The sequence below is a fragment of the Micropterus dolomieu genome, linkage group LG01 (assembly GCF_021292245.1).
Source record: "Micropterus dolomieu isolate WLL.071019.BEF.003 ecotype Adirondacks linkage group LG01, ASM2129224v1, whole genome shotgun sequence".
In the NCBI taxonomy this organism is placed as follows: Eukaryota; Metazoa; Chordata; class Actinopteri; order Centrarchiformes; family Centrarchidae; genus Micropterus; species Micropterus dolomieu.
In genome coordinates, this window is record NC_060150.1 from 45,932,665 (window position 1) to 45,945,120 (window position 12,456).

The 12,456-nt window shown below is 41.5% G+C and overlaps 1 protein-coding gene across 1 annotated transcript in view; it reads right to left on the reverse strand.

Moving 5' to 3' along the window:
* Positions 1-1,506: 1,506 nt before the first annotated feature.
* LOC123983680 (NACHT, LRR and PYD domains-containing protein 12-like) overlaps positions 1,507-12,456 on the reverse strand; it is a 16,134-nt gene continuing 5,184 nt past the window's right edge. The window contains exons 4-10 of the mRNA XM_046069977.1: positions 11,131-11,859; positions 10,165-10,338; positions 9,030-9,203; positions 7,643-7,816; positions 4,871-5,044; positions 4,445-4,618; positions 1,507-1,591 (exon numbers count right to left, since the gene is read on the reverse strand). Coding sequence (XP_045925933.1) covers positions 1,561-1,591; positions 4,445-4,618; positions 4,871-5,044; positions 7,643-7,816; positions 9,030-9,203; positions 10,165-10,338; positions 11,131-11,859 — 1,630 coding nt within the window. The 3' untranslated portion in view covers positions 1,507-1,560. The remainder of the gene's footprint in view (positions 1,592-4,444; positions 4,619-4,870; positions 5,045-7,642; positions 7,817-9,029; positions 9,204-10,164; positions 10,339-11,130; positions 11,860-12,456) is intronic.

Below are 12,456 nucleotides of genomic sequence, written 5' to 3' on the forward strand. Positions count from 1 at the left end.
ATGGATCCCTTCACCAGTACAGTGACAGAGTTGATTAAGTGGAAATTTATGAAATCAACAGCTTTTCTCTGCTTAATGAGTCATGCAATAAATCTGACAGGCAACCATTTAACAGATCAAATATTGTCTTATCATTTTGATCAACCAGATGCGAGGGAACGTAAAATATTGGTGTGGCTCTTCAGGGGCTCTGTATGTTGAGGATATTTTTTGAGGACTGCTTTTGCGTTCCCTTCCAATAGGTTTTGCTTTGCCTTTGTTTTCTTCTTCCATTCCTCCTGAGCCATGGCAGCATTTGTTTCCACTCCGCTGCTCCCAGTGGCATGCCCCAGTCAGCTCACTGAACTTACTTTGAACTGGGCTGATATAGTGCTACTATTCAATAAGCATAAGAAATTATCAGAGTGACCCTTCAGGAGTAGAGTTGGTACTTTTATATTATTTTTTGCAGATTCAGTTCATGTCAAAAGTAAAAGATTATGTAAAAAGTTATTAAAATGTTCTGGTGTTCAGTGTATGAGCGATGTTTAAGACAGCAATGGCTTTTCACCAAAATCCAGATATTTTAGTTACTAAAAACAACAATATTTTTATATTAACAAGGGATCTAAATGACAACATGAAATTGAAATACATCTTTCATAGTGAAAGTGAGAAACCCATAGGTAATTATCACCAGACTTTGTAGTTTTTTAGTGAAGTTTTCTGCAATAACACACTGATGTACTAGTAAATTCGACTACTTAAAAAATAAATAAAATTATAATCATGCATTAATAAAAATGATACTTAAGTATCTGTTAAACTGCGAGAAAAGTCTGGTATTGGTCGTAATAAGCAGACCTTCAGAGAGGGAACTTTATGCATGCAGCCTGGATGCTGCTTTTTCACATCAACTTCCAAAATGTGTTAGAAATATGTGGAAATTAACTGCAATTGTCCATCAGTCCACAATGTGGAGCTGCAACAAAAAGCAAAACAGAAGAATCCATTTAAATTAATCTGCAGTTATGTTGTCATAAACAGAACTAATCTGCAGAGGCACTTTAGGTTCAAAATGAATGAAATAAATTCCAGGTCCAGATGGAAGAGGTGTCTGAGTGTGGAGCAGAAGGAGTGGAGGAGTCTCAGTGTGTCTGCAGAGACTGTGTAGAAAGACAGAGCAGCAGCAGAGCAGTCCACAGACACTGGTCATATCCAGAGGAACACACAGGGATGATGGTGGACTGAGTGTGGAGCAGAAGGAGTGGAGGAGTCTGAAGGAGGACAGAGCAGCAGCAGAGCAATTCAGATACACCGATGATACTCTGTCACAGAGGAACACACAGGGATGATGGTGGACTTGACTTTGTGTCTGACAGTGGAGCTGATCTCAGAGCAGTTCAGACTGCAGCACTGTTGTGATTCCTCTGTCAGTCACTGCTGGATGAAACTCTCCTCTCCACTCTACCTCCCAGTAACATCGCCCAGTCAGAGCCTCTCCACACACAAGCTGATGCTGCTGCTTCAACCTCTCTGGATCATCAGGACACTGCTGATTCTCTCTCATCACCTTTCTCATCACTCACACTCTGACACAGATCGCCACCGTCTGAGATAAGAAGACAGACAGCAGAAGTCATAAATCAGAGTTTACAGAGACTCCCTTCATCAGCTGTCAGTTAGTGATGCAGCACATCCAGTATAAAGACCAGCAGGGACTTCAGTCCTGTTCAGACCAAAAGTGGAGTGGCTGTGTAGCGTAGCCAGCTTCCTGTTAATGTATTGGAGTGAACACACTGAGACCTACAGAGACTTTGGGCATCAAAGATGCAGTCACTCAAGTACACAGTGGAAATAAAGTGCTGAGAGTCCCTGAATGCATCATGACTGCCGAGACAGAGAGCCTTTCTGAAAGTACTTGCTCCTCCCTCTCCCTACCTACTTCCACGTGTGCGAGGTTAAGTATGTATATATGCACAAACTGAGTATGAATATATGTTTGAGGGGTGGGCAGATAGACAGCACGACCTGTTAATATCGTTAGGTCTCCAAACAAGGGTACAGCTTAGGCAGGGGCAGACCAGGACAAAAATTCAGCCCTGGCACTGTAGCCACGCCAGCCCACCTTACCACGTATCCCCACGAACACACATTCACTACTTAGGCTACATTTGTTTACAGATGGTGAAATAATATAAGCAGTAGGCCTACTGTAACTGTAATTAAACACTTAATGTCCTGCATTCTGGAGACATTTTCTAAATCAATTTAAGTAGTAAATGTCTTTATTTATATGAATGGCAGCACAAAATTCAGGTTACAATTCAAAATATAACAATAAAATGGAATATAATGCTGTAAAATCAGTAAGTTTTTTTGTTGCTCAAGTAATTTTCTTGGACAATGCACATTTGTTTCTTCTATATTTAAATTACATTGCATGTTTTCTTATTGTGCAAATAAACAAAGCATTTTCACTTGTGATTTAACAAGCTATTTTTCAGGACATTTTAACCAATTTTGCTTTCAAAAAGTGATGGGGACATGTCCCCAGCGACCCTAGTGTAAATGACACCAATGGCAACAAATTTGTAACATGTATGTGACTGGCACACAATGCTCAAAAGCTTTTTTAAAAGCACACAACAAATTTGCACATGCAATTAAAACAATGGCTGTCCATCTGAGTATGTAGAGTCTGTGCTCTGTTTGTCTGCTGTTACTGTCTTTCTCTACTTTTACAACCCGAACATGTTTGTGTGACTCTTCCTACCTCTACCACCCTCCCTGTCTCTGCTAGGCCTACAGTAGCATCCTTCCTCCCAGCACTAGCCTACAAGACGACCAGGGCTCTCTGGCTGTACCGATTCAAGCAACATTCATGAACACAGTAGCCTATAGAACATTGCAGAAAAATGTTTTCTCACACACTGCTCTCAACATTGGAATACACATGAATAAAAATATTAATCACTAACCTACTTAATTCTGCTTTCCTTCACTTCTAATATTTCCACACAAGCACGGAACATACACCTCTGCTGCAAACACAGTGGCTTGCCCTACTTCTTTCTTTTCCTCTCTCCCTGTAATTGTCGGCCCTCTTGACTTTCTCCATCAGCAGTGGGCTGTTTTATGAAGTGGCCGAAATGACACAGCACTCGCGATTTTCACCCGCGATACTGTTTTCACACGCGGGTGTGCGGAGGAGGCTTGTTAATGAGGAAGCCAATCGAAACAACATTATACCCAGTTGCACCTGCACCAAAGTGTTCGCTGCTGCTTTACCTAGTCCATGCTTGTGAAATATCTACCTTCTGAGTCTTATAAGGTAATGGATGATCATTTCTCTCAGTGTTTCTCAAAATGCTTAAATATATTGGGCGGCCCTTAGTGTTTCTCTGCAAAATGCTTAAATATATTGGGCAGCCCTTAACGTGCCTCAACGGCCGCCCAAGTAAAGTTGATGTATGGGAAACACTGATATTAATATCAATCTGACGGGCCCACCCTGAAACAAATAGTCTGTCCCTCTGGCATATGCCAGAATTGCCAGGTGGCCAATCCGCCCCTGAGCTTAGGTAACATTCGTCTTAAACATAAAGACACTGAACAACATTATTATTTTGCGATCACAGAGGGATAAGAATCATAGATAGCTAACATTGTTTCACCAACTTATCAAACAACTGCCAAGTGTGAATCAACACAACTCATCATTAACAGCTGTATGAACCCAAAACATTTTGCTGTGATTAAAAAGCAATAAATGGATCAAACTGATGCCGAAATAACCACAATATGATGCAGATTTGTTAAACATATGAATTTAGGCTTTGTCAGGTCTGTCAGCAAGACAGCAGGACAACAACTTCTAAAATGTTTGTTTTCTAAATGGGGTTTGGATCAATTAAGGCTATCCTACGCTAACTTTTTCACAGTACGATAGGTGGAATAGAGTTACAGACATATTTTCCGCTGGCACATGGTTACTAAATGTAATGATGGTTCTCTGAAATAAGAGCCAGCAATTTGCAGGCTTCAGTCAGACTGATCTCAGAGCTGTGACAAAGATGAACTAATCAATAGTTTAGTGTTGAAATAAGAGAAAAAATAATTTGAGATCAGATTTGATGGTATGACAGTTTGATGAATGAGGACCACTGTCTCTATACATCTTGTGATGCTGTCAGCTGGAATCCAGCTTTATTTCCTGTAAACAGTCATCTTCACATCAACTCAAACACATGATCACAATAAGCTTCTGGCTGACTTTTCTCCCGCTGTCTTTCTGTCCAATCCTGAAGCATGTCACCGTTCTCCTCTCACAGCTTCACTGAGGTAAGCAGGCACTGAGAAGGTTGCAGGTTTACAGGAAATCCTGGATCATTGCTTTGATACGAACTGTGTTTAGAACAATACCGCTGAAACCAGCATGGACTGACTCCAACCATCTACTGACCTCAGAGTCTCCAGTCTGCAGTGTGGACTTTCCACAAGATTACACAGCGGCTTCACATCTGAATCCCGCAGGTTGTTGAAGTTTAGCTTCAGCTCTTTCAGATGGGAGGGGTTGGACTTCAGAGCTGAGGCCAAAGAAGCACAGCTGATCTCTGACAAACTGCAGGAACTCAATCTGAGTAAAGAATAAATGACAGGGATAAAAATTCATTTATAATCCAATCAGATGAGTTCAGGTTTTAAATGTGGAGTTCAACATTATAGTCATTTAGTCAATGGAATAAACCACTGAAGAAGCAAATAGACTTTAGCATTAAGATACTCAAGTGTGGATCAGTATAATATCAGCCTTATGTCTGCAGTTTAGTGTCACCACAACTTTCACATCATATTAATCTCAGCACAGAAATAAAAAATGATGTCTGACCTCAGAGTCTCCAGTCTACAGTGTGGACTCTCCAGAAAACCACACAGCAGCTTCACTCCTGAATCCTGTAGCTTGTTGTTACTCAGCTGCAGCTCTCTCAGATGGGACGGGTTGGACTTGAGAGCTGAGGCCAGATAAGCACAGCAGCTCTCTGACAAACTGCAGCCCCACAATCTGAATAAAGAATAAATTATGTAACTTAGGCCATAGGCCTTTCTCATTTCTCCGTTCGTACCTCCTTGACTCTTCACATCGCGTCTTAGTCCCTCCCACCCAAGATGCGAGTGGAGGAGTCAAGGAAGAGACGCGTGAAATCAAGGCAACAGCCATCTCAAGAGTAGGCAGGAAACTGTGTGTGCCTGTCAGTTTGTATTTTGATTATGTCATGAATTCTTCATCTAATCGACCTCACACGTGGCGAGTGTGTTGAGGCAGACCCAAGGAGTTCTGTATCGTGTTTGGTGCAATTTGGACATGGGACACGATCAGAATTAATAAATATACTGAACAGCGCTGAGCAGAGCTCTTCTTGAAAAGATAAAAATCCATTTACAATCCAGTCAGGTGTGTTAAGTTTTAAAATTTGTAGCTCAACATTACTATGTCCTGATCAATTAGCTTTTCCCTAAAATGAGTAGAGTGACTTTTTCATTGGGTTACTGACCGGAGTGAAGTTAGTTTAAAGTTGGATATTTGACAGACATTCTCTCAGGATGCAGTGGCGTGTTTTTACTCAGTTTCACCCAATGTTGGTAGTATAAAGCAATGATTTTACTTTCCGCATCTGCGAAAAATCAAAGGGGCTACGCGTAGGGTCTGTGTGGACGCCCGCCTGCCTCCTGTTTTTATGACCGCGTGCCGACTATACTACCAGGGCACCAACAGATCAACTGCGCATGTGTGGAACGAATCTGCCAAGCTGAATCCAGATAGTAGTTTAAAACACAATTAGTCCGCGTCTGTGGGGTCCGCAGCTGTCCGTGTGCGGTCCGCTCCAGAGTATATTTGAGCCTTAAGAGCTGTTAGCTCACCTCTGAAGGCTCACTTTTAACCACCAGTGTTATTTAGAAACATTTTTGTAGCATGTGATTCAGTGATTCCAAAGCAATGCCAAAATGATATGAAAATAATTATCTATTTTATATTAATATTTATTAATAATCTTATGGGAAAAAAATGCCTTTTTTCAGTAGTTTCCATGTTATGTGACCCAGGGACTCATAGGTTTGGGGAACCATGAGAAGGGGAGGAGGTTTTTTAATGCATCAAGAAACTCCAAAACTAGAAAGAATCATTGCTTGGTTTAATACATATAACTATAGTACACTGTTTTGCACAGATGATTATTACGGTCCTACATACTTGCTTATGCTGTAGACAGGTGAAAACGACGTGATTTGATGGTGTGGATTGGATAATGGAGGAAGAGATACAAAATAGCGAGGGACGAAGAGACAGACCAAAGAAAAAGACAGAACGTGTCCAAAATATGGGATCATTTCAAGCTAAAAAGTAAAAAACAGCTCTGTACAGAGTGTCTGCTGTAAAACGGAACTAGCTTACCACAACAGCACAACGGCAACGCTTTAGCTCTAAGCAGAAAACATCCAGTCTATGCATCGAGTCCACGGAGCAGACCCGAAACAAGGTAACGTTAGCATTTAACGTAAATCATGATTGCCAGTTGAGTTACACAGCTGATCCAGGGACAGCCAAGCAAAAGTATGTTTTTCCCGATTACTCAATTGAATAATCTGTTGAATGCTCGATTACTTAAATAATAAATAGCTACAGCCCTACTGACAACACAGATTAATAATATACAGCTGATCTCAGGTCAGTCTGGAATAAGAGGAGAAATACTGATCCTTTACACAGCGGTGTTTGGAAATATGCTTTGATCTGTCTGTGTTCTTACAACACATTCTCACTCCTAACTTGCCACATATGGACACTTGGTCAATACCCCTTGGCCCATTCTTTGGGCAGTTCAGCTAAATAATACGTGTGGTCCTGCATATGTCAAAACTTCTCTTCTTTTTTTACTTCCAATAAACTATTTGACTACTGCTACTACCACTACTACTACCGTTAATTGTTCTTCTTCTTTGTACATATACAACACCCTCTGCAAAACAGTTTGTCCATTTGGGCCACTGTAGAATAATGGCGGCACAACATGGGGACAACATTTATACACCACAGAAAACATAAATGCTCCATATTTGTATAGCGCCTTTCTAGTCTTTGACCACTCAAAGCGCTTTTACACTACTTCTGCATTCACCATTCACACATTCATACACTGAGCGTGTGTGCTCAAACAGTTATGTATATTATATTGCATTGCTTTCAATAGATCCTCCTAAATATTACACACTGGATCTCTAAGGATCAATATCAATGGTCAGACATTATTTGTGAAAACACCTTGAAATCAAAAGAAACCAAAAAAATATTTATACTTAACCAGAAAACTTCCTCAATTTAAAACATTATTAGTTCAGAGGATCTTCTGTATACAGATGTGACCATTTACCAAAAACTAAACATTTATTTACTTTTACAGCTAACAGCGGACATTTTCTACATTTTATGTCATGTCTACTGGAAAAGTCTGTCACTGCAAACTAAATTTAGTACGAGTAACATGAAAATATAGCAACAGAAAATGTACATCTTTATGGATGCAAGTTATGTATGAACATATATTATGTTTGATTGTTAATAAACATATAAAATCTACAATAGTAAGAGAGTCAGTGAACTGACCTCAGCTTCTCCAGTCTACAGTGTGGACTCTCCAGAAAATCGCACAGCAGCTTCACTCCTGAATCCTGCAGGATGTTTCCTCTCAGCTCCAGCTCTCTCAGATGGGAGGGGTTGGACTTCAGAGCTGAGGCCAGAGAAGCACAGCTGATCTCTGACAAACTGCAGACACCCAATCTGAATAAAGAATAAATTATGTAACTTTAGAAGACAATAGTTCTTTCTCATTTCTCTCTTTGTACCCTCTTCACATCACGTCTTAGTCCCTCCTACCCGAGATGCGAGTGGAGGAGTCTAGGAAGAGACGTGAGGAGTCAAGGCAGCCGCCATCTCAAGAATAGGCAGGAGTCTCTGTGTGCGCCTGTCAGTTTGTATTTTGATTTTCCCAAATTGAAAGTTGCGTCCCACTCTTACCATCCATCCATCGTCAACCGCTTATCCTGCGTACAGATTCACAGGGGGCTGGAGCCAATCCCAGCTGACATCGGGCGAAAGGCGGGGTACACAGGTCGCCAGTCCATTGCAGGGCAACACATAGACAACCCCTCACACTCACACTTAAGGACAATTTAGGGTCACCAATCAACCTTTGGACAGTGGGAGGAAGCCGGAGCACCCGGAGAACCCACGCAGACACAGGGAGAACATGTAAACTCCACACAGAACGGCCGGGACGACCGGGGTTTGAACCCACGACCTTCTGGTGACAGTGCTAACCACTGCAGCCCCCAGTCTTACGAACAACAGCAAAAATTCACTCACTTCAACCTGTAGTGTGCGCTACAAGCAAGGTCCAAAGTTTGGCCCTTAAAAATCCTTCCAATTCTCACAAACGAAGGCGTATCTAAACCTTATATCCACGCGTTCGGGTGCTGAATCTCCTGGAATAGGCCACAGCCATTTCCGCCTAGACTTTGTTTTTGCTACATGAAAAATGAAAAACCTAATTTAAGTAACTCCTCCAAAGCGGTAAGTCCCACCGGTACCAAACTTGGTCATCTATGGACAAAGCTGATAAAAGTTATTGCTCCCAAAATTTATACGCATTTTTTTTTTTATTACTTTGCTTGAAAAGATAAAAACTGTTTACACAAAACAGGAAGTTGTTGTGATGTCATATCTTAGCTTTGGAATGACCGATCTACACCAAATTTGGGCACCTTATCCGGCATGCCTTCTTGAGGGGCTGTGCAAATTTTGGTGCAATTACCTCCTAGGTGGCATTGTGTATTATCTGTTCCTTAATGACTACAACTCACATTGACATGAAACATGAGCCAAATTGTTCAAGTTAGTCTACTCACTCCAGGGACCAAAGTTCAAACTAATATGCCCATAGGTGGCGCTGTTATTGCAAATTAAAAACATTTAATAAAAAATGGTGTCTGACCTCAGAGTCTCCAGTCTACAGTGTGGACTCTCCAGAAAACCACACAGCAGCTTCACTCCTGAATCCTGCAACTCATTGTCACTCAGCCTCAACTCTCTCAGATGGGAGGGGTTGGACTTCAGAGCTGAGGCCAGAGAAGCACAGCTGATCTCTGACAAACAGCAGGAACTCAATCTGAATAAAAAAATGATGCAGATAACAATCCATTTATAACCCAATCAGAATTGATCAGGTTTTAAATGTGCAGCTCAACATTACTGTTATATGTACATTGAGCTTTTGTGTTATTGTGGATCATCCAAATGTCAGCACAACATTCATACACCTTTTCATGGCAACACAGATCAGTAACATGCTGCTGATCTGAGGCCAGTCTGGAATAATGATCAAATCAGAAATTTTATTTCTTTTGTTACTTTCCATTTTCTTCTAATTTATAACAATCAGTGTCATTTACGAAAAATACTGATAAAGATGTTTTATATAGAATTTCAAAAGGCTAATATGAAACATAAGGCATTATAAAATATGATGCACATTTCAAACCACAGATTTACAGGAGACCCTCCTCATCACTACTGTCATCTCCATCAACAAAAAGCTGACTGACCACAAGTTTCACCATCAATCGTATTTATAACTGCATCAAATTTGCAAGTAAAGTTAGAGGAATGTTCTCTTCATCTTAAATGGTGCTTCTTATGCTCCTCTTTACTGGTTGAGTCAGAACACAAAGTTACATAATTTTCTGATTTTTTGAAGTATCACCTGTTGTTGGTGACAGATCAGACTTGAAACCTCAAACAGCTGCATTTGGAAATATGCTTGACACTCTCTGTGCTCCTGTATGTAAGTTTTAGTGTGTGTGTGTGTGTGTGTGTGTGTGTGTGTGTGTGTGTGTGTGTGTGTGTGTGTGAGTGTGAGTGTGAGAGAGAGAGTGTGAGTGAGTGAGTGAGAGTGGGGGGCTTTATATATCAACGTATCAGTTCCTTAAAAACATTGTTTTGAAGAGTGTGTATAAAAATACATTATATGTGGAGAAGGTAGATTTTAATCGTCACATTACAACAGGGTTGTAAATTTAAATACACAATAATCAAAACAGTTGGGCTGATCACACGACACATGAACTGACCTCAGAGTCTCCAGTCTACAGTGTGGACTCTCCAGTCCAGCACACAGCAGCTTCACTCCTGAATCCTGCAGGTTATTGTGACTCAGGTCCAGCTCTCTCAGATGGGAGGGGTTGGACTTCAGAGCTGAGGCCACAACTTCACAATGAGTCTGTGAGAGTCCACAGCCAGAAAGTCTGTGATGATAGAAAATATCAAACTTCAAAGTATAATAAAATGTGGCACTTTATTATAAAAATAGACTCAATGCATTTTGCATCACAAAACACATGAACATGAGCGGCTGTAGATCAGCTGAGCAACTGGTCAGCCTTTGATCACAAGGTTACTGGTTTCAAACTTGAGCTCCTCCTGTCCACGTGTCAAAGTGTCTTTGTGCAACATAATAAACTACAGATTACTGCTTTAGACAAAAGGGTCTTCCAATTGAGTGTAACATGAACATGCGTCATATTGTGATTAACAGCGTACTGTGTTGGTTAAACTTTATTTTAACATGATGTTCAATGAGCTCTAAAAATCACTGTAGCTTGTAACTGCACTTGCATATATTTACCTCAGTCATGGGCTTGTTTGTGTTTTGTAGAATATGATAGAAGATATGTGTCACTAACTTGATAGATTGTCTATTTGTAGACATTTGCAGTGTAACACATGTAGAATTATTTCAGTAAGCAGGTTTAACACTAGTTTAGGAAAATGTTATAGTGAGCTGGTTTTATATTGTGCACGTGTGTAAAGTGTGTATGTTCTAAAAGCGAGCTGATGTTCTTCTCCCCTCACTCTTCACAACCATATCCCATTAATGCATGTTACTAACTTGACTTCTTCTGGAAAATTGCTATCATTATTACTATTAATAATATACTGTCTGTATCACTACCTTTTACTGTTTTTGTATTTCTGTGTAGATACTGTGTTTTGGGAGCTTCTCCCTCTCACCACCGCACAATCACATCTGGACTTACAGAGCCTTTCTGCAGGTCTTCACAGCTGGAATCAGTCTGTGTCGTCCCTGCACTGATGTGTTGTAGTTCTTTAGGTCCAACTCATCCAGAACCTCCTCAGACATCTGCAGCATGCAGGCCAAAGCTGAGCAGTGGACAACAGAGAGTTCCTTGTCTGATCCGTTCTCTGACTTCAGGAACTCTTGGATCTCCTGATGTAACGAGTCATTCATCTCCACCAGACAGTGGAAGATGTTGATGCTTCTGTCAGGAGAGGTTTTTGTGTTCATCTTCTTCAGGTTATTGATGGCTCTCTGGATGATTTCTGGACTGTTGTCTGTCCGACCCAGCAGGCCTCCTAAGAGTCTCTGGTTGGACTCCAGAGAGAGGCCATGAAGGAAGCGAACAAACAGGTCCAGGTGGCCATTTTTACTTTCAAGGGATTTCATTATTGCTCCCATTAGAAAGACATCAAGGGCTGAATCAGCATGTTTGTTTCCCAGGAAGTCCTCCAGCACCTCTGTGTTGCTGCTGGTGTAACAGTGGAACATGTAGACTGCAGCCAGAAACTCCTGAACGCTCAGATGAACAAAGCAGTAGACTGTTTTCTGGAAGATCACACTCTCTCTTTTGAAGATCTCTGTACAAACTCCTGAGTACACCGAGGCCTCTGTCACATCAAGACCACACTGCTCCAGGTCTTCTTGGTAGAACATGAGGTTTCCTTTCTCCAGTTGTTCAAACGCCAACCTCCCCAGCTTCAGAAGAACGTTCCTGTCAGCCTCCGTCAGCTCCTGTTGACGCGTCTCATGTCCCTCATCATACTTCTGCTTATTCCTCTTTGTCTGAACCAGCAGGAAGTGTGAGTACAGGTCAGTCAGGGTCTTGGGCAGCTCTCCTCTCTGGTCTGTAGTCAACATGTGCTCCAGAACTGTAGCAGTGATCCAGCAGAAGACTGGGATTAGACACATGATGTGGAGGCTCCTGGAGGTCTTGATGTGTGAGATAATTCTGCTGGACTGCTCTTCATCACTGACTCTCCTCCTGAAGTACTCCTCCTTCTGGGCGTCAGTGAAGCCTCGTACTTCTGTTACCCTGTCAACACATGAAGGAGGGATCTGATTGGCTGCTGCAGGTCTGGAAGTTATCCAGACGAGAGCCGAGGGAAGCAGATTCCCCTTGATGAGGTTTGTCAGCAGCAGGTTGACTGATGACTTCTGTGTGACATCAGACACAACCTCATTGTTGTGGAAATCCAATGAAAGTCTGCTTTCATCCAGGCCGTCAAAGATGAACAACAGTTTACAGACAGCGAGCTTCTCTGCTGGGACCTTCTGTAATGTTGGA